The sequence below is a fragment of the Ochotona curzoniae genome, unplaced genomic scaffold (genome assembly GCF_017591425.1).
Source record: "Ochotona curzoniae isolate NIBS_2020 unplaced genomic scaffold, NIBS_Ocur_1.0 scaffold_4701, whole genome shotgun sequence".
NCBI lineage: Eukaryota > Metazoa > Chordata > Mammalia > Lagomorpha > Ochotonidae > Ochotona > Ochotona curzoniae.
This window is the reverse complement of record NW_024467122.1, coordinates 75,378,965-75,401,363: the sequence shown is the minus strand read 5'-3', so window position 1 is coordinate 75,401,363 and position 22,399 is coordinate 75,378,965. Positions and strand designations below refer to the sequence as shown.

At 53.7% G+C, this 22,399-nt stretch overlaps 1 protein-coding gene across 1 annotated transcript in view; it reads left to right on the top strand.

The window, feature by feature from the left end:
* The first annotated feature begins 321 nt into the window (after positions 1 to 321).
* The window catches only part of RASGRF1 (Ras protein specific guanine nucleotide releasing factor 1), a 73,299-nt gene continuing 51,221 nt past the window's right edge, over positions 322 to 22,399 (top strand). The window contains exons 1-2 of the mRNA XM_040969151.1: positions 322 to 597; positions 18,389 to 18,495. Of these exons, the coding sequence (XP_040825085.1) occupies positions 322 to 597; positions 18,389 to 18,495 (383 nt within the window). The remainder of the gene's footprint in view (positions 598 to 18,388; positions 18,496 to 22,399) is intronic.

Genomic DNA, 22,399 nt, shown 5'->3' with positions numbered 1-22,399 from the left:
AGCCCCTCAGTTTGTCCCGCGCCTGGGTAGGGTCGGGCACCGTCTTCCGGGCCTCGGGGCTCTGCGAAACGAAGAAAGGGTTTTCCAGCCGGACACGGTTACCTCCGGATTCCAGGAGCCGCGGCAAGGCGCTGGACCCTGGAGTGTAGATATTTGGGAGGGGGAGGCGGAGAGAGAGAGAGAGAGGAGGAGAGAGAAAGAGGAGGAGAGCGAGCGAGCGAGCGCCAGAGAGAGGCAGCGCGCGGCGCGCAAGGACGGGGGGCTGTTGGGTGCCGCGCGGAGAAGATGTAAGCGCCAGGGTCTTGCTGGCCTCCGAGCACCATGCAGAAGGGGATCCGGCTGAACGATGGCCACGTCGCGTCCCTGGGGCTGCTGGCGCGAAAGGATGGCACGCGTAAAGGGTACCTGAGCAAGCGGAGTTCGGACAACACAAAATGGCAAACCAAGTGGTTCGCGCTCCTGCAGAACCTGCTCTTCTACTTCGAAAGCGACTCGAGCTCACGGCCATCGGGCCTCTACCTACTGGAGGGCTGCGTCTGCGACCGCGCGCCCTCCCCCAAGCCGACGCTCTCTGCCAAGGAGCCGCTGGAGAAACAGGTGAGGCGAGCGCTGCGTCCTGACTTCCCCGCGCCCCGAGTCTGGAACCTCGGGGACCTCGGCACCTGGCGGCTGCCCTGATGATCCCCCAAACTTTAGCCCCTCGGCTTTCGGCGCTCACAATAGGGCGGGAGGGTCGACCCAAGCGACGTAGATGACCCTGCGGCGGGCAGAGGGGGCAGGGACTGCGGGTAGGGAGTAGGTGCTGGCTGCGGTTGCCTTTTGCCCCGGGAGTCCGGTGGGAGGCGGGGACGGAGCGGGGGAGGGGCACGGGGCAAAGAGCAGGAACTGCGGATGCGGGCAGGACGCGAAGGACCGGAGGCGTTGAGTCTGGACCCAGCTCCAGCCTTAAATGATGCTCCCAACTCTCCCCTCCCCCCCACCACCACCACCCTTTCAGCCCCGCTGACTCCAAACGGGCGACCTTGCACCCGGCCCTGTGATTCCCAGCTCTTGGACATGGGGAGGGCGAGCCGGGGGCGTCTTAGCGGCCGCGTCCCCTGCATTCCCGCCCGCAGCTGGGGCATGAAAGAGCAGCCGGCGCTAGCTCGGTGGAGTCGGCGACGTGCTCTGCCACAGGGGTCGGTTCCATGTCATCCAGGGACTGCCCTGGGCTCCCTGCCTGCCAAGTACTGGAGCAGCAAATCCAAGGGTTCGGAGGAGCGCGGTAGATGCGCCCGGCTGTGGGGCCAGGGCCGCTGCGGAGGCGGTGGGGCAAGTGGGCGCTTCTCTCCTCCCCCGCCCCTGCGCTGCCGCCGCAGCTCTAACGCTGCGCGCGCGTTTCCGGAGGTGCAAGGCGTAAGGGCCGGGCCTGGGTCTGCGGAGGCCGGATTGGGGGCGCGCCCTTGGCGTGGGGAGGAGTGATACCTGCCGCCGCCGAGTTGAGGAACCCACAGTCTGACGCACTCTCCAGGGTGTCTACTTCGGCATTTCTCTTTCTCTTTCTCTCTCTCTCTGTCTCTCTCTCTCTCATCAGTGAGAGAGGAACCCAAAATATCAGCGCTCGCGAGGGACCTGACGCCCCTGCTTGGAGAGGGATGCTGCAGGCGAGAGAGTCACTTTTCCCAGGGTCACACGGGCTCTAAGCAGAAGCTCAGTCTAACCAGGGCTGCATGCACACGGCAGGGTTGAATTGGCAGAAACAGAAGCATCAAGAGGCGTCTTGGCTATAGCGCATCAGGACAGGAATCTGAGCCCGGGCTCCAGCACAGCCCTGCCTGCCTTGCCCTCAGCCCACGGATGTAGGGGAGGAGGTGGCTTCAGAGGGCTGGCAGTTGTGGGAGTGGGGAAGTAGGTGGGGTCTCTGGGGAAGACAAGCCAGGGGCCAGCACCACCAAGGGCAGCTGGTGCCTCATCAGAAAGCCTGGATGAAGCTATAAACCCAGCCAGGGCTGCAGACACTGTGCTTGATCACTTGCAACTCTGCAGTTCAAGTGCCAGAGCTCTACAGGCCCTACAGCTGCCAAGACCCCACATCCCCACCCTTCAGTCCCTACCCCAGAGCAGAGAGCCACTTATGGACAGGAGAAAACCAGCCCTGGATATGCAGTCAGAGACCTAATCTCAGCTGTCCAGATAGCTGTGTGACCTCAACTCACTGACTAAACTTCTCTGAGCCTCTATTAGGAAATCTGCAACATGGAGATCATGGTCCTGGCATTTCCTGGGGTTGTTGAGAACACAAGTATAAATGACAGGACATTCACAGTTGGGTCTAAATGAAATATAGACCGATCTTAGTTGATACCAAATGACACTCACCCAGGCGGGATTATATAGGTCACAGAGTGTTAAAGCCAAAAGGAACCTCAGAGATCATGCCCCCAAGTTACAGGGAGAGAAACTGAGGCACAGGGAAGGAAAGAACTCCACAGCAGCATCAGATCTAGAGTTCATCCAGGATCTAAGGACCCCTGACCCTTAGTCCTATGCGTGGTATGGGGACCATACCCAGTCATCCAGCCTCAGGTCCTGGAGGGGGAGGAGGAGGGTCAGCAGGGAAGGAGGGGACCCGAGGGCAAGCTCATTTGTTGACTTCACAACACGACAGTCGGGGCATCTCTGTAGAGCAATGCTCTTGGTGCAGTCTTGAGGACAGCAGGTACCAGTCAGGGGCTGGCCAGCCCTGGTGCCCAGCTTGGTGGAAAATACCCTCCACTTCCTAAGCCCATGTGGGTCCCTTTTAACTCCAGAGTGCATATGGCTCATGTGGGAAAATGCATTCTGCTCTTTTGGCCTGCACATATGTTTAGAAAAAAATTCCGATTTTTTTTTTCAAGTATTTGAGCCCCTACAGCTGTCCCCTGTCTTGTCTGGGACTAGGGTGAACAGCATGGATCCAGGCCCTTCTGGAAACCACATTGGTGCCCACAGGAAACCTTGACCCGAAACCACTGTACAAGTGTCAGCGGGCCTGAATGAAGAGGCCTCGGTGAAGTTGCCAGTTTGAGGAAGCTCGCAAGTGTGTGTAGAGACCGTGTTTGGTTTTAGTGAGATGTCATTTTCTTATTCTTTTAAATTTATTTTTACTGAAAAGGCAGATCAAATTTATGGAGAGAAGGAAGAACAAAGAGAAAGATATTCCATCCGCTGGTTCACTCCCCAAATGGCCACAATGACCAGAGCTGAACCGATCCAGAGCCAGGAACCAGAAGCCTCCTCTGGGTTTCCCACATGGGTGCAGGGTCCCAAGGCTTTGGGCCGTCCTCTACTGCTTTCCCAGGCCACAAGCAGGGAGGTGGATGGGAAATGGAGCAGCCAGGTCACAAACCGATGCCCATATGAGATCCCAGCACTTACAAGGTGAAGATCTAGCCATTGAGCTGTTGCAACAGGCCCAGGATGTCATTTTCTTAAAGAAAAGTGTCTAACTAGAAAATTAAGTTAGATAATTAGAAGGATTATATCTTATAATCTTATGAGTTTTATATCTGCTGGTTCACTCCCTGCATAACTGCAATAAGCAGAGTTGGATCAGACAAAAGGCAGGAGCATGGCACTCCACCCCGGTCTCTCTCACGGGTAGAGGGGCCCAAGGACTTGCTTTCCCAGGTGCGTTAGTAGGAAGTTGAATTGGAAGCAGAGCAGCTGGAACTTGAAGTGTTGCTCCTATATGGGAGCTTAACCTGCTGCATCACCAGGCTGGCCCCTGAAATGTCATTTTTGGCCCAGATCCAAGCAGATCACCTCCTCTTTCAGTGGCCAGGGATAGTTTCTGAAAGGACAGGAGCTGAGTTTTGACTAGGAACCTACCCCTGTCCCCAGTGTTAACAGAGCCAGGGCCAGAGACCAAGCATATAGTAGATGCGCAGGAAATGCTTGTTGAGCTGGGCTGGGCATGTTGTGCATTAATTCCCTAGTTCCTGTGCTGAGGGATGGCTGGGCCCAGTACTATGCTGGGTAGCCTCTGTAGCCCTGGAGAGGAGGGAGCAGCCTAGGGCACACCCTGAGCCCTTCAAAGAGGCTGACAGTGGGTCGTACTGGGAAGCACACTGGGAGCCCAGGCACAGAGCGCCATCCTGATATGAGACACTCTCCTGGCTGCCTCAGGTGTGGCCCTGGCACCCAGGAGCTCTGAGCTAGGATGCTAAGGCTTCCTGCAGGTGTGCCACCAAGCCCCTGGCAGGGGCTTGCTCACGCCTGTCCTGACTCTGGCCCTGATCCCACAGCACACTCAAGGAAGGCCCATGCACTAGAACTTGGAGTTCAGCCTCCATGCAGGTCAGCCAGTAGAGGTGGGGCATGAAGTCAACCCCTCACACAGATCCCTGAATCCAGAGCTGTCTGTGGACAGAGGCTGAGGGACTCTCCATACCTTGTTATCCAAACCATGGGTGTCCTTCCCCTAAGAAGATGAAGCTCCTCTCCCCGGCTCCCATGCAGATGGTGGGACTGCTTGGTCTGGGAACAGAGAAAGAGGTGGCTGAAACCATGTACCCTTTTAAGAGATGAGAGGATGCTCTCATCAGTGACCAGTCAGCCAGGCACTAGCAGAGTTGACCCTGGTTCCTGGGCAATCTTGCTATGCAGCAAAGCTATGCTATCCACCAAACACAGCCCCTCAGGACCACGCCGTCCATTTACAGGGTCTTCATCATTAGAAAGGCACAGGCCTCAGGGTCGGAGAGAAAGGCACAGGGGTCCCCTTGGGACACCACCCGCTCCTGCCATGCCATCTCAGGCTGTGCACTGCTTGCATCTGTTTATGGAAAGCCAGCCAGGTGCCTGCAGCAGGTGCAGGGCCTCCGGGTGAACCATGTGGGATGCTTGTGTCCCCTGATGCTCCTGCAGCTGCCTGGGTGGGGTGGAGGAGGCACAGCACTGAGCCTGGGTAGGGATGGAACAGCAGCCTCTTGGTGAGGGGGGGGCGGGGAGGGGCCAGGTTGGGGACAAGAGTGTGCAGTGTTGCTCCTTGCAGTATATGTTTTGGTGGTCAGAAGCAAGCCTGTGTCCAGTCCTGCAGATAGATGCAGAGAATTTATGTTTCGCTTCTCCTTGGGCCTCACCCAAGATGATTCTCCCCCTCACTCCCTTCACACACACCCTGGGGTCCTGTCACTCTCCTCTACACACCACCACCCCCACCTTCCCTACCCCCACCACCCACACCCCACCAGGCAGCCAGCTACAAGATGATCTTTTAAAATGCAAATAAAATCAGCAAATATACATGAACTTTGCCAGCCTTTAGGGAAAAAAGAAAATATTCCAAGCTCCCAGCCGAGACCTTGAGCAATACCATAGGCCCAGCCTCTAGCTCACTTTGCTGCAGCCCCAACTTCGTCCACCCCAGTCTGGCCACCACCTGCCATCCCTCTTCCCTGGGTTAAGACAGAGGGTCCTAGGGAGAGAGACTCTATCAGGAGCTACTCACATAGCTGGGGCAGACACGGGACCCTGCAATGAAGATGCCCACATCCCAGCTCTGAGTCCTGGCTCTGGCTCCCTGCTTCCTGCTTGGGTAGACCCCAGGAGACAGCAGGCAGCCATTGACTCATGTACTTGGGTGCCTGCCCACATGCATGGGAAACCTAGGCTGAGATCCCAGCTCCTGCCTCGGACCCTGACCCAGTCTGGGCCATCAGCTTTTTCAGGCAGGCATTTGGGGAGTGAACCCACTAGATGAGCGCTCTTTCACATTCTACCTCACAAACAAATAAATCTAAAAAAAAAAAAGGCAAGGAGCAAGCAGTACCCATCCTATTGGTCGTAGTAGGGATGAGGGTGGGATGAAGTGTGAGGCCCATTTCTGCAAGGGCCCGTGCAGACTGGTTGAGGACTGTGCCAGCAAAGCAGAGCCTGACGCCGCCCCTCGGGGTCAGAGTCCAGCTTCTCCTGCCACCCTTTGCCTTCTCTTTTCTAAGGGCACCTGACAGTGGGGAGATGAACTTGGCCTTGACTACCCATGAATATTCTGTTCTTGCATGGCCAGCTAGGGGCAACCGCACCCCTCCGCTTCACAGCAAGAGGTCAGGGAGCCCAAAACTGCAGGACAGAAGCCAGTCCAGATGACCATGTTCATCTGCTACTGAGTCCAAACCCATGAACTGCCTCTCACCTATCACCTTCCTGCCTCCTTCTGAGGAGCGCTGGGAACCACTGCCCCACTTTAGCTTTCATAGACAAGGGGTATTCAAAAAATTGGTGAAGGGTCCTGCATTGGGGTGCAGCAGCCTGAAACAGTAGCATCCCATGTGTTTGTCAGTTGAGTCCCAGCTGCTCCACTTCCTATTCAACTGCTGCTAATGCACCTGGAGAAGCAGTAGAGGAGGGTCCAGATGATAGGGCCCTGCACCCACATGGGAGACCTGGATGGAGCTCCTGGCTCCTGGCTCAGCCCCAGCCCTTGCAGCCATTTGGGGAGTGAATCAATAGATGAAAGACATCTCTTTCTCTCTCTCTTCAAATTAAGTAAATATGGTTTTTAAGAACTGTGTATCACAGGCATCTCCCACATGCACATCAGGGCTCCAAGCTGTTGGCCCATCTCTGGCTACTTTTCCAGTTGTGCTAGCAGAGAGCTGGAGTGGAAGCAGAGCAGCCAGCATTCAAACTTGCACTGCAAGATGGGATGCTGGCGTTGCAGACAGCAGCCTAACCTGCAGGCCCACAATCCCCAGGCCCTTCACCAACATTTTTACTAAATGTTCATCAGCTCTGCCATGCTGTAAATACAGTTTTAATTATAGGTCATCTTACTGCATGGATGTTTCAAAACACAAGATTTAAAAAAAAAAAAGGAATAAGAACAAACAACATTTACCAAACAGCCATGTACCAGGCACCAGATTGAGTGTTTTTCAACCAGTGCCTCCTCTCATTATTCCAGTAGCTCTAGCAGGTTCTCTGTACTAACCCATTCTCCCAATGACCGAGGCTCAGAAATGTTCCCCAGCTTATTCAGTGCTGCAGAGAAGGGTGTGGAGGAACTAGTCGGGATGGCCTGACTTTTGAGCCTTAGATCTACCCACAGACATAGAATTCAGACAGGCAGCGGGTGGGTGTGGAGCCCCCGTGGCTAAGATGCTGGTTAAGGTACCACATCCCGTATGAGAGAACCTGGGCTCATTTCTTAGATCCAGATTTCAGCTTCCTGCCATTGCAGATCCTGGGAGGCAGCACTGATGGCTCAAGTAACTGGGTTCCTGACACCCACATGGGACATCTGGATTAAATTCCTGGATCCCAGTTTCAGCCTGATCCAGCCTCAAGAGTTGTGGACCTTTGGAGAATGAATCAGAGACCAAGAGCTCTCTCTCTCTCTCCAAGTCCACCTCTCCGATGTTTTTTAAGATGTATTTACTTTTATTGGAAAGGCAGATTTACAGAGAGAAGGAGAGACAGAGAGATTTTCTATCCACTGGCTCACTCCACAACTGGCTGCAGCGGCTGGACAGAGCCCATGTCATAGGTTGTGGCTTTACCTGCTATGCCAGCCCAAGTCTCTTTCTTTAAAATAAAGCATATTTGAGTGAGGGGGTGCGATAGTATCTGGGAGCTCCCTGGTAGCCCAGGCATAAAGGGAAGCAGTCTGACAATGGGACCCCTCCCTGCTCCTTAGGCAGAAAGGAGCAGGAGTGCTCGCATACCAGCAGGGAAATGATAATGGTCCCCAGGGTAGTCATGTCAAACTCAGGACACTGTCTATCAGCAGGGCACTGCCTTGAGCAGACTCAAGGCAGACTATGCTTCAGAAGGCTATGCTCGTGGGTATCGGGAGGAACGTCCAGGCATCCAGGCAGCGCAAAGTGCAGCTTAGAGAAGCCCCGAGAATGGGCCGGTCAGACACACTACCATAGCCATCATCTGCCTTTAAGTTTTAGAACCTGCAGTACATGTCCAAGGCCAAAAAGATACCAAAAGGTATACTAAGCCAGTGTGCCTTCCCCACCCCTAATCACAGGAGCCTAGCTCCCCTGTCCAAAAGTGGTTATTAGTACTAGCTTCCTGGATTTTCCTTCCGGAGAGATTTTTAGACACAGCCACTTCAGCAAGTTTGTGGAAAATGGAATTAAAAGAAAACTTTGCTTTGATGCATAAATGCTTTGACATCTGTGCATGACTTTCTCATAATATAGATTTTTCTGTGAGTTTTAAATGTGAATGTGTCTCTTTGGAAGCCAGAGAGAGAGAGAGAGCAGAGAGCTCCGATCTGCTGGTTCACTCCCCAGATGCTGGCAGTAGCCAGAGACCAACCAGAGCTGAAGCTGGGAGCTGAGAAATCAGCTTAGGTCTCCCAGGTGGAAGACAGGAACCCAGTCACTGAGCCATCACCTATTGCCTCCCAGGGTCTCTGTCAGCAGGAAGCTTGAGTCAGAAGGCAGACACAAGTATCAAACCAACCACTCTCATGGGCAGGGAAAGAACAGGAAAGAGACTGAGAGAGATTTTCCATCTGTTGTTTCATTTCCCATATGGTCACAGAAGCCTGGAGCCTCCTCTAGGTCCCACATGGGGAAACTTACGTGGCCCATCTTCCACTGATATCCAAGGCACGTTTGCAGGATGCTGGATCAAAAACAGAACATCTGGGGGTTGAACCTGCACTCCATTTTGTGATACCAGCTTTGCAAGTAGCATTTTAACCCACTATTCCACAACATGAGCCCCTAAAACATCAATCTTAACTAGCACCTAACCACTAGGCTAAAAGCCCATCCATCAGAACATTTAAACTACTTACTCATTTTCATTGTATTTGAAAGGTGGAGAGACAGAGATTTTCCATCTGCTGGTTCACTCCCCAAGTCCCCATAATAGCCAGAGGTGGCTGAGGCAGAAGCCAGGATCCAGGAACTCCATCCAGGTCTCCCACACAGGAGGCAGGGACCATGCACCTGCTGCCTCCCAGGGTGCACATTAACAGGAAGCTGGATTGCAAGCAGAGCCCAGACTCTAGCCTGGGAGTGTTACAGGATACAGATGATGTCTCCAGCAGCATCTTAGCCACAGCACAGTGCCAATGTCCTTTTTGAAGTCCTGTGCATGGATTTCAAAATATTTTGCAGCAAATATGTTTCACTTGTATTTTAGATGAACGTTTGGAAATACATCATAGACTCATATCTATACAAATGAATGTTGATATATGCATGTGCTGCTATTGTTATGCTTACCATGAACACTGTGCTACTCCTGCTTTCCTCACGGTGCCACCCAGGTGATTCCCCGTGCACACCTGACCTTCCTCCTCCTTTCTTGTGGCTGCTCCGTTTGGCTCCTCATCAGAGATATACTGTGGACTTTGTGACCAGTCTCCTCTTGAGAGACGTGTGGGTCATTCAAGTCAGTCACTGTCACAAAGAGAATTGCAATTAATAAGTCTTTTGTGTCATTTCTAACCATTTTTTATTTGAAGGGCAGAGAAATGGGGTGGCAGAGAGAAGGAGATTGACAGAGAGAAAGATCTTTCATCCACTGACTCCCCCAATGGCCACCACAGCTAGAACTGAGCCTAGCCAAAACATCCTCCAGGTCTCCTATGTGGGTACAAGGGCCCAAGTACCCAAGTCATCTTCTGCTGCTTTTCCAGGCCCATTAGCAGGTAGCTGGATCGGAAGTGGAGCAGCCAGGACTCTAAACTGAATGCCAGCTACATGGGCAGTGGCTTAACTCACTGTGTCATAACACTGGCCCTGCTACCTTGGGTTTTTACAGAAGTTGAAGGGCAGGCACATTCAGAATGAGAGTCATGATTTTGTTCAGCAACAAAAGATGGGAATGGAGAATGAGGTGACTGAGGAGCCAGGACACATGCATGCAGGACCACCCAGGTGTGACAGTTGCCAGGGTCCATGCCATTGTGGCCTCACTGTCAATTCTTGGGTCAGGTCCATCGTAACACAGGCCACAGGCACCAGACCACAGGTCCAGCCCAACCTGGTTCAATGCTGATTCTGAGAGACAGGCTTTCCAGGAGCTGTTAGCCACACCTGCTCTCCTCCACACTGCTGGTGGGCCAGGTGACAAGGAGGCAGTGGTGGCAAATGCATCCTGTTACCCAGCCAGCAGACACCAAATTCTCCATGCCCAGGCCACAGTCCAGGGCCAGGAGCCAGGGGCTCTTCTTGGTCAAGACTGCCCACTCCAGGCAGCTCCAGGCAGCAGGGGCAGACTTTCTGGGTTTAGTGACAATGGGACCTAATGAAACAAGCAGAAAAAGCCATGGCTGAACCAGACACCATCCCAGCCACCTGCCTCTGGTGGCAATCTTCCATCTGCACTTTCTCTGAGATTTACAAATACGTTTGAGAAGCAAAAGCAGAGAGGAAGAGCTCTCATGCACTGCTTTACCCACAACGTGCCCATAAGAACCAAACCTAAGCAAAAATTCCATGCAGATCTCCCACAGGGTAGGGGACAGGAACACAACTCCCCAAGAAGTCACTGCTACTTCCTTGGGGTCCACTTCCTTCTTGGTGCCTGCACCCGCAGATGAGGCTTGCACACACACTAGACCTCATGTGTGTGCCAATTGCATTAAGGAATGAGAAGCCATCCATGAAGGCAGTGAAAGCTGTGAGAACTTGAGGTTTTGCTCTTGATGCTAAGACTAAGACAGGCATCATGCCTGCTTAACAGAAGGACCCGAGGATTCTGAGGCATGATGGGATTCCCCAGAGTCCCTCAACATAGAAGTGTTCAGCCAGGTCCAGGCCAGCTGTTGACACATCAACCTTATCCACCTGCCGCAGGATCCATCCTGCAGTGGCCAACCATCCAGGGGAGCTGGCTAAGACTTAGAACAGTTGGTCACCCTCTTGCCTTGGGGGCAGCTGTCCAGTGTTCTCTGTCCTGCCAAGGTGCTGTTCTCCCAACAGCCTGCTGGGAGAATCAGGGACAAGAGGTAGATGGAGCGCTAAGCCCCTTCCCCAACGCCCTGCCACTCAGGTACCCTTGAGCTGACCTAAGGATGGCAGCATTTGCCTAGGATCCTAACACAAGGAGCTATGGGAACAAGGCTCATCCTGAGGCATTTTGGGAAACAACTACACCCCCTGCAATGGCCAGCACCCATCCTCTAAGCCCTGTCCAGGCTGAGCCCCAGGATCAGGGCTTAGTCAGTGTGAGCAAGGACCTCCCTGAGCCAGACGTCAGCTGAGACCCAGGAGCCTACATTCCAGTTGAGGCCACAAGTGTGTGTCCAAAACATTTCTTCCAGGCATTTCTTCTTGCACCACCCCACGTGTGGTTTCTGGGTTCCTTCCTAGGAGCCTGGTGGGTGACAGGTGTGGACTCTCCAGATCTGTCTGTCCCGCTTTGCCTCCTCTAAGGGTCTATTGGCATTTGTTACACATTGCATTTGCCTAGGGATGCCAACCAGTGTGTAGCCGTGCCGGACACCTGATGCTTTACACATTCTCAGCCACACAGGTGATACTTCAGGGGGCCGTGCCATGCCCCTGCACCTGGTGGGCCTCTCCTCTCCCCCAGTGGCTCTGTATGAGCTAAAGCGAGTTTGACACATGAGGTGCTCCCACATCCATTTTAGGGCCCGAGATGAAATGGCACCTCCTCTCATCTGAAGCTCCAGCTGCATGCTGGCAACTTACAGAGACACAGTGTGGCTTAGGGGCCATCTCCACAGCAGGGAAGGGCTGGGGGTAGAGTACCCATGAGCAATCATGTGTCATTTTCTTCTCTAACAAAGTCAGGTGCCATTCACCTTGGTGACAATTTCTGTCCCTTGGTGAGTTGGGCCTCTCCAGGGTCTTTCCACACAGCCACATCCACATCACAAAACCTGGGCCTCCCACCCAGGTGAGACTGCTCAGGTGATCTGCTTACTCTATCCTGAAAACTACCATCCTGGTAATGTACACCCTGGACAACAACAGTGATGGTTCAAGTCTTTGAGTCCCTGCCATCCACATAGGAGGCCTGAATCAAGTCCCTGTCTCAAGCCTGGCTCAGCCCTGGTCATTGGAGAAGTAGGGCAGCAAGTGAGAGCTCTCAATCTCTCCTCTATCTCTTTATTTTTCTCTTTCTCTCTCTCTGCCCCTCAAATACATAAATGTAAAAGGAAGCTCTTTTTTTTTTTTTTAATCCCAGCTTCATCCTAAAGATGCTAATCCAAAAAGCATGGGTGTGCCTGGGGAGATGGGACCTGCAGTGGACAACTGGTATACCACATTTGGTGCAGCATCTGTCCAGCAAAGTTGTGACCTGAGACTGAGCCTGGCAGACATCTAGAGGCCCAGGGGTTGGGGTGCTAGTCTGGCCTATATGCAGGTGCCTCGCAGGTAACGGGAATGTGAGCAACGCAGGACCACCTGGAGGGCTGCTCACCAGAGACCCACCCTCAGGTCTCCAATTCAGCAGGGCAGGTCTGGAGCCCAACTTGCCTTTGTAACAAACTCCAAGGTGACCCTAATGCTGCTCTGGTGACATTCAAAACTCTTACAACAACAGTGGGGGATGGAGGGGAGCAGGATTTTGCAGACAGGGCAAGACTTATAGTGCAAACAGCCAGAACAGTGGGGGACCACCCAGCCCCTCCCTCTCTCTCCTATCCCAGGCTAGCCCATCTTGTCCCCTCCACCACCCTCCAGGGTCCCTGCAGCTTGAGCCTGGGACTCCACCTCCGGCCCTCCACCATCAGCACACTCAATGGCTACTTGACCAATTTCAAGACTTCTGCTTCTCCATGGCTTTCCTTTCTTGTCCACTCAGGGCCCAGTTTCAAGGGGTGAGGGGGTCTTCCCCAAACTGTAATGAAGCTGCCCTCCAGCTTTATCAAGGAGCGCTATTTGGGGAGCGTGGAGGTGGGCGCAGAGCAGTCCAGAGGTCGGCCTGAGTATAGTTCAGAGACAAACCCCTCTCCCAGTTCCTCCCAAGGATTCAGCTTCCCTTGGAAAAAGCCTTGAGCTTGCTAGAAATCTTGATTCTACTCTTCAGAGTCCTCACGCTCTGCTGCAGGGCTGGGCTGATGCCAGCACTGTCCCGGTGCCAGCACTGTCCCAGCAACTCGTGGGTAGGTGAAGTCTTGTCACTGAAACATGGGTGTTCCTGGGTGTCTCTGTCAATACCTTTGTCGCTGCCACAGATTACCTGAGAAGAGCTACTAACAAAGGAGAGGGGTTTATTTCGGCTTACAATTTTGGAGGTTTCCAGGAGTCTGTACAATGGGAAGACCAGATTCGGAGCCAGGAAGCAAGTGTTTGGGAGGGGGACCCAGCTTGGCTTTGAGACCTAACCCTCTAGCAAGAACCACCTCCTACAATGCACCCTCAGTGGCCTAAGACCTTCCTACTAGATTCACCTGCTCAACAGCATAATTGGATCCATCTAAACCCTCCCAGCACCCCTACCCACAGGTTCAAGACCCAAATCCTGATCAAACCACAGCACTGGGGGAGCCCTGGGTTTGGTTTCTGAGCTTATCCTGTGTTCTGATGACACCTGTGTGCAAGTCCTGATTCCAGCCACAGCCCAGGAGGCCTCACTTGTGGCTCTGCACTGAACTGGAGAGTCTTAGGGCACCCCCAGGGCTGACCCCAGAAGAACGTTCTTAGGCACCAAAATCCCACCAGGGCTCATGTGAACCCCTGTGTGCACATTGCTGTGTGCCCAAGCGGTGATTCAGGTCCCACCCAGATCCCCAATGCCCAGTACTCCTCTAGATGAGTCCTTCAGGCCCAGAAGCTAAGTGGTAGCTCCGGTTGGTCTTGGCATCATGCTATGGATACCCAAATTGACATCTGGTTCCATCCTAGCTGCTCTCATGGGGCCTCCAGTGTGTCTTGACTTCCAACTCTGGCCTCTGCCCAGCCCACTAAGCTAGAGAAGTCCAGAGGTGGTGCAGGCTTCTGGGAATGACCTTGATCCAGCACCAGCTGAGGTTAGGGAACTGTCTGTCTCAGAGCTCAGCACACCACCACCACAGTCCGCTCCTCCCTGGATGCACACTGAGTTGGGTATTTGTCCAGCATCCCTAGATCAGGCTTGGGACAAATCATGCATTCCTGTGGCTGCTCCTTCCCGCCTAAGCCCAGGCTTTAGGTGCAGATTGCATACTCCAGCTTTAACAATCCTGTCACAAAACAAACTCAAACCTGCAAGGAGTAAGCTAAGGACAGCAGTCAGCGCTAGGACCAGAGATGTGTGTATGCTTCTGGGGCAGAGAGCAAGTCCAGAGCAGCCTCTGACCAGAGCCAACCAGGGGAAGAGGAGCGGGAAGCCAGAGGTACCAGCATGCAGCTGCTTCTGCCACAGGTACACCAGCCCTAACTAGGGACACAGCTGCTGCAGAGTGGGAATGGAAAATAAGGATAGAGGAAAAAAGAGGCAGAGGCCCAAAGACAGAAAGTTGCAGAGGACAAATGGGGTCCGAGACAGAATGCAGCCCTCTGTATTGAGAATTTAAATTTGAATGCGGCTTGGTGGAACCATCCAGCTGAGCTTGCCAAGAGGCATGATGTTCCAAAGCACTTGATAAAATAGAAGGCAGAGAGAACATGGACTGGATGCTGGCCTGCTGCCGTGTGATCCTCAGGGCTGTCAGGAAAGGAGGGGACTGCTGGGCTGAGAACCCTCCAGCTCCCTTCCTGGGGTGGCACAGCCAATGAATAGCCCTAGGGGATGTCCTGGAGGGCTGGGCGCTTGGCACAAGGTTAAATGCCACTTGGGATGCCCATTTCTCGTATCAAATGTGGTGGTTCAAGTCCCGGCCCTGCTTCGAATTCAGCTTCTTGCTGATGCCCGCTCTGGGAAGCAGCAGGTGATGGCTTCAGTACTTGGGTCCCCGCCATCCCACTGGGCAGAACTGGATGAAATTCCCAGTTCCAGGCTTCAGCCTGGGTCCAGCCCTGGTTGGCATTTGGGGAGTGAACCAGCAAATGGAAAGTTCTTTGTCTACTTCTCTCAAATAAAATGGAAATAAATAAAAATGAAAAGATCATGGAAATGGAACTACAATATTAAATTTACTTGGGTGCAAATCAAATTTTTTCAATCCATGTCTAGCTTTTTCATAGAACACATTTTCCATGAACCTGGTGCCAGCAGCCACAGTTCCCACAAGACACAGTGCCACCACTTACCCTGTTGTCACCCCAGATATGTAAGGAGATTAACACCCTTCTCTTCCCCCATGATTAGAACCATTTTTTACTTCCATCCATTTGCCCCCCAGAAACTGGCTCCCAACTAGAGAGGGTCTCCCAGGTGAGGTCTAATGGGGTAGGGCGCCTTGATCCAAATCGAACCATGAACCTGGCTGAGCCCAACCCTAAGGATTCCATGTGATCTCTATTTCCACACTCCCAGAAGGTGCCAGGGATGCCAAAGCCTCCCCTGGCCCCCAACCTGTGTAAATCAATGGTCCACACCCCCCACCACCAATCAGAACCAAACACCCACTCAAAAGAGAGTGCCACGGGGATGCCCTGTGATGGGGAGCCTGGCCAGGGGGAGGGGAGGAGAACCTCCTCCATCAAGGTTAGCCTTGCTCCCAGAGCCCCTGGTGAAGGCCAGGGTGTTCCGCAGGCACTACAGAGGGTGACAACAAAGCCTAGGTGGTGACAGAAGGGGTTTGACTATGATGTTCTTGGGGCATTTGTGAGTGGTCAACATTGTCCTAATGCCAGCAGCAAAGGAGGTCAGGAAACAGAATGCAAGGCTTTGTCAGCAGGGGGACTGAGAGATTCTCATCCTAGGCAGCAGGAAGTCCCCTCCTTGGTCCCCAGATCCTCCCTCTCCCCCACTTGTAATGCCCTTTGCATTTGTTCTGCCTCTCCTCTCTCCTGGGAGCAAGATGGAGATGAGAAAAAGAGCCTGGCACAGAGCAAACTGCATCACCCCAGTCCTCACTCCTCAGGGCTCTGCTTACATGGGAGCAAGCTCCACTGTGATGTTGACCCCTGCTAACCAAGGGCAGTGAGTTCAAAGTCCTGACCTCTGCAGGTCTCCAGAGGCGCCATCGTCAACCCAAACAAGAGTGGCTGAGGCCAGGACCACTGCTTTCTGGGTGCCTCAGGGAGAACCTCAGGGTCAGGGCTTCTACATCCGTCTAATGCCTTAACCATGCATTCCAGCATGCATAGGTGCTCACTTGGTGCCAGTTAAAGCAGACTCAGGGCCTGCCTGGCACCGTCCATGATCCTGGGCAGTTCAGCCAGGCCACAAGGCCATCCTGTGAGTAGGAGAAAGTCAGGGGACCCCCAAACCCTCACCCATGCCTGAGCTGCCTGCCCTTGGACAACCTCCTGCCCAAATGTGGAGATGATGGGAGGGGCGCGAGGAACTTCAGGAAGCTCTTGGCAAAAGGCATTAAAAGCCACTGATATGCAAAATATGAAGAATTAAGTGGCATACATTTTCCATGACCTTTCTAGTATCCCTTCTATACTTTTAGCTCCTGAAGTGGTTGTGTCTCCTACAGGGTGGTATGTGTTAAGAACCCAGCACCTGGGGTTCTGTTCGTGACAGGCTCTCCCTCTGGCTGGAACTCCTGCAGCTCTCGGGACTGCACACCTGTGTCCCAGGTTCTGGGAGCATTCTGCTCCCTGCCTAGCACCAAGAACCTGCTTGCTCGGACGCACGGAGTCTCTGCAGGTCATACCTCCTCTCCCCAAAGTCTCCATGCCCATCCTTCTACCTCCAACCACTTCACCTGACCCTCCAGCCTGCTGATCTCTCAACATTAAGGCCATGTCCTCAAGGAGGATCAGAGATAGGGAGCATTGAGGCTTGCCTGGAGTGATGATGACCAAGTGAGGCCTCACAGATGTCCCAGATGGGCAGCACCTGCTGTGGGGGACAGGAGGGAGTCTTCAGCACACCTGAGACAGGCTTCTGAAAGGTATCAGGTCCTCTCCTTCTGGTCAGAGGCCAGAGAGCAGAGCGTCCTGCTCCTGTCGGACACCGGGGTCCCTGCAGCCTGTGGCATCTTTCTGGTTCTCTTTTGCGTGGTTGGAAACTTCACATTCTGTCTTCTCCACTTTTGCAGGGCTCAAGTTGGGGAGGCAGGTTGAAGTGGAGGGGTCTGTGCAGGGAGGGAGGGGTTTCAGCCCAGGCCAGCATCCGCTGCATCTCTGAGAGTGTGCACCATCCCCCCACCACTGCCTCCCAGCCTTTCCCTGAGTCAGGAGCTCTGGGTCCCCCAGGAAGCCCAGTGGGGCAAGCACCCCTCCTGCTGTGGCCCCTCCAGCACTGGAACATTCCCCAGGGGGTTCTAAAGGAACCTGGCAACTCCTAACCCCAATCCCCTGAGTCTGGCCTCCTAGGACTTGCCTTGGTCTTGGATACCCCTGAGACCAGGTGTGGTTTCCAGCTGCGTGGTCTTAAGCAAATGGCCTGGCCTCTCTGAGTTCTGGGTGTCAAATGGATAACACTCGTCACCCAGTGGGAGAACCCCAGGGTGTGTGTGTGTGTGTGTGTGTGTGTGTGTGTGTGTGTGTGTGTGTGTGTGTGTGTCTGTGTTCAATTCTGTCCTTACCCTGCATCCCTTACCCACTAGAGCCTCCTGGATTCCATTATTCCAGGCTGTAACTGGCATCTCCTTCCCGGGCCGCAGTCACCTGTTTCCTAGGAAACAAGTGAGAGCCTTGCACTCGGCAACCACACCCCCCAGCCTCTCGCACTCACCCTGGCTGCCACCTAGATGGGCGATGAGCAGAAATTCAGGAAATGTCAGCAGAAGCCACAATCAATTTGCACACTGTGCCTTGTGCTGCTCCCTGACACCCAGCAACTGGCAGGTGGGGGAAGGAGAGGCTGACGGGCACCCTCTCTGGTCATTCCAGAATAAGATGGCACTACATTCAACACAAGCAAACACATGGTGCTCACTCAATGCCAGCCCTTGCTCCAAAAAGCTGTATTGGAATCTCACTCTAGCTCCTCCCGTTCGCTTCTATCTCAGAAAATAAGCCTGGAGGCTGACTCGGCCCGCAGTCAGCACCTGCACCTGACAGATGGGGTCTCCAATGGGCTCTCACATGAGCTATGTCTGCTGAGCCCCTGCTCTAACCCCAGCACAGAGAAAGGGGCCTCTTGGTATTGGTGGAGTGAATTAGACACGTGCTGCCCTGATTCATCACCCAGCTCCCAGGGGCCTTTTCTCAGTGTGCTTCCCGCTCCCTCTATCCCCTCCAAGTATACCTGATAGTTTACAAGTGGCCTTTTTGGCCATTTGTTGGCACAGATGGAGCTTGGTGGGAAGGAAGCTTCCTTCCTCCAACCCAAGTATGGGTTTTGTACCCTAACTGCCACAATCATGCAGTGTGTGCAGTGGAGGCGGCAGCTGGCCTGTGGCCCCCTGCTGACTGAAGCCGTCTCCCTCTCCCTGCAGCATTACTTCACGGTGAACTTCACCCATGAGAACCAGAAGGCCTTGGAGCTCAGGACAGAGGATGCGAAGGATTGTGACGAATGGGTGGCAGCCATCGCTCACGCCAGGTACGTGTCACCCAACCCCAGGACAGGAAGTACCCCACCATTCCTCCCTCCCCCACCCCCACTAGGGCTGGAACCCCAGGGCTCTGCCTGGGAGCCAAGACAAACCCTGGGAAGAGGAGCAGGCTGAGCCCTTGAGGCTTTGGGGAAGTGATGGGTTTTGCGGGCTGAGATGTAGCAAGAGCTGACAGAGCCAAGGACTGCCAGAATCTATAGCACCTCTGAGCAGCAGATTCTGTGGGCAGCCGATCTGGCTGAGTGGTCAGGGATGCGTCTCTGTGGCTACTTTGCTGTCTTACAATGAACGCAACCGACACCAGGGTGAGGTGTGAGTCTTGGTGTCATCTGAGCCTGAAAAAAGCACAGAAGCGGTGCCCAGCACATACGGGTGGGAAGAATGCAGGAGTGAATGAAGGGAGGGAGAGATGAAAGGATTAAGGGAAGGAGAATGGAGTCAAGATTGAGGTTGGGTTTATATTTGGAGGATAAGTGGATGAGGGTTGCAAGGAATGTGGATGGATAGGTAGATGAAAAGATAGATAATTGATGGTCAGATAGAAGTATGGATGTATGAGTGGATGAATGTATGTGTATGAATGGATGGATGAAGAGAGAGAGAAATGGAAGACCAGGAAGGACTGAGTTCCCAGCTCCTGGCTTTGGTTTGTTCTAGCCTCAGCCATTGCAGGCATTTGGGTTGCAAACCAGTGGTTTCCCCTCTCTCTTTCTCTCTTCTCTCTCTCTCCTCTCTCTCTCTCTCTGAAAAGAAGTAAGGAGAGGGAGCTTATTTTGGTGCAAAAATAAGTTGAAATGCATGTGTACAGGTCTTCAAAACTTCATGAAAACACTCCACATGAATTCCAAAACTTTTTACAATTAAATAAACATTTCTTTCCACCATGTTTTTCTGAACATGTTTTCAGGTGCCTGCCAGTACATTCACTTCAGACATAGTGCTTTAGTTTCCCATCTGCATAGTGGATCACCACACACACTCACTCACATACGCCACACTTTGATGCAGCACCTGCCCCCACCATCTCACAGTCTGGGCCTGCAGAGGACTCCACCCTGGCATCGCCCTTCCCAGGGTCCTCCCAGGACTGAAAGCCACAAGTCAGCCAGGCCAGACTCAGTCTGGAGGGTACAGGGGAGACTCAGCTCCTGAGTTCATTTTGCCCGGTAACCAGATCCAGTTCCATGGCCCTGGTTAAGACTGATGCCCCTGATTCCTTGCCAGTTCTCTGCTTCCTGGAAGCCACCCCCAGCTCCACATCCATGACCTCCTCCATTGGGCCAACAACTCCCCAGTCTCACATTTGTTGAGATTCCAATCAGCCAGAGAGAAATCCACTCTGAAAGGCAACACCCCCATCCACCCCTGGACCACAGCCTAGTGTCCAACTCGTCAGAGACACACAGGGCTGTCATACATGATACACACAGAGAGACATCTACTCGGTGGGAAGCTAGCTCCGACAGAATCACTTACTCCAGGTGCACCCTCACCAGTCCTGCCAGTTCCCTTCTGTCTCCCACCCTCTCCTCTGCTGTGTATAGGCTCCTTAGGGCCCTGCATGGGGTGAGAGTGGGAACAGAGGCTGTGACACCCTGGAGCCTGTCTCCCAGCATAGGATCCCAAGGCTCCCAGGTGGTGCAGATGGACCCAAACTGGCATCTGCTCTCCCGCTCCCTGGCAAAGGGAATGGTGCCTCTGAATAGAAACCTTGCATAAACCTCTAGGGAACTGGAGCTGTGCCAGGGGGTAGGAGTGTGCAGCTGACATTTGGGTCAACCCACTGGCCTCATAGGGATGCCTTTCCTTTCAGTTGGGAGCAGGGCATAATGATGTGCTCACAAGGGAAACTGAGTCACCTTCCCTCAGAAGCATCACAGTAGCAGGCTGGCTGAGCTAAGGTTGCCTGGCGTGCACAAGCCATCACATGCTTATCCAGGGAACTGGCTGCCAGCTGAAAGGGGAAGGCACAAATCCCGAGCTTTACAGGGCCTCACACCTCACGTGTGTGTATTGTGTGCACATGCCTGTGTAGGTGTGCATGTGTTCATGTGTGAATGCATGTGGACGTGTGTATGGTTGTGTTGCAACTGCACACGTGTGCTGAGGATGAATACACATACATGTGCATCTGCCTGCCCTGTGCATTGTGTGTGCATGTGTGTGTTCATGTGTGTGCCCCTCATGCATGTGAAGTGAGAAACTGGCTCTCTTCCAGAATCATCTTGAATATTGAGCATTTTACATATTCCCAAGTTAGTTTTTATTTACATACACGTAATGGATGCATTCTGTGTGCGAACATAGGCACTGTAGGGTATTCACATCTGTGCAGATACAAGGCTCCCTCATGCTGGATGTGTGCCAGCCAGGGCATGGTTACGTGTGTGCATCATGGGCAGGGCAAAGAGTAAAGTGCAAACTGTGCAGGTTTCAGGCAAGGGACTCAGACCACCGCTGCTCTGGCTCTCACTTTGTCACTAATCAGCTGTCATTTGGGGAAAGTCACTTTTGCTCCTGGGCCTTGGCCTCTGTATTCATACCTTTCCAGATTGCTGAGTTCCTTCTTGCTCCAAGGACCTGGATCTGTTTGCACCCCGAGGTGCCCAGGAAATATCTGTTGGACAGTTAGGGTTGTGGAGGGGGGAGGCAACAAGCCCTATACGGACCAGCTCGGGCTCCCATCCTCAAGAGAAGACAGATGAGAGGGTTCCCATGCTGATCTTCAACAAGAAGGAAGCTGAGTCCTTTGGGGCATTGTGATGGCTATAAAACCTGATCGTAGGAACACAGCTCCACCAAGACCTGAGCCAGAGCTGCACACAGGAGCATGCCCTGCCAGCTGCTGCTTCCTTCAGCAGGAACGAGCCCAGACACTTGCCCTCCACACCAGATTTCTCCTCTCCCTGCCTCTGCTCCAGCCCATGCCCTCCCACCCCACCCACCACAGTGAAGTCAGCTGTCTTCACTGGGAAGCTCCTCTTATGCCTCCCTATCCCTATCAGCCCCACCTGACCACAGCACAGGGACCCCATGGGGTCTCCCCCTCATACCTGCCACTGTCTCTGGTGCCACGGGAGCCACAGAGGCCATATGAGCTTGGGTAACACAGCTCCTATGTCCTCCCTGGTGTGACCCCCATGCATGCATCTTGTGCTGGATGGCCAGAAGCTCATGCTGGGAAAGGCCAGCCTGAAGAGCAGGCAGGCATCCCTTGATTGGGTCAATAGCAACGAGTTGGGCCCAGCTCTTTTGGGTGCAGGTGGCCAACACCCAAAGCCAACAGGAAGAGAGAAAATGAGCACTATGAGCCAGGCCACCTTCCCAACCAAGAGGTCACTGCCAGGTGGACTGCAGGGAGAGGATCCTGGGAAATAGCTTGGCACTGTGGCTTCCCATCTGCTGGTGTAGGAGAGGTGAGGGACACAGCCAGGAGCTACTCCAGGAAAGAAGGCTCTGTAGAGGGCAGAGCATTGAAGGGAGGCCAGGGTAGGCCCCTAGGCTTGGGCAGGGGCAGAGCAGAGAGTGAGGGGGTCCCTGGGGCATCACAACCAACAGGTACCCAGCATGGCCTCAGATTTCTCCTTGTGTGACGCTGAGACAGCCCTCACAGCAACTCTGCAGGGTAATCACCGGTTCCTTCCCCATTTCCAGGCAAAGGCCCCTTCAGCAAGTGGGCAAAGGCCCCTTCAGCAAGTGGGCATGGGAGCTGGTGCTGAGCCCAGGCAAGCCGGGTCAGAGGTCAAGGATCTGTGGGAGGTTGTGCCAGGGCTAGGCGAGACAAAGCAGGACCCCTTCCACCACCCACCAAGCAGACCAAGGACAGACTCGGGTCTGGAGTTTGAGTTGTGCAAGGCAGTAGACGGTGGTAGAAGGCAGTGGTGGAGACTG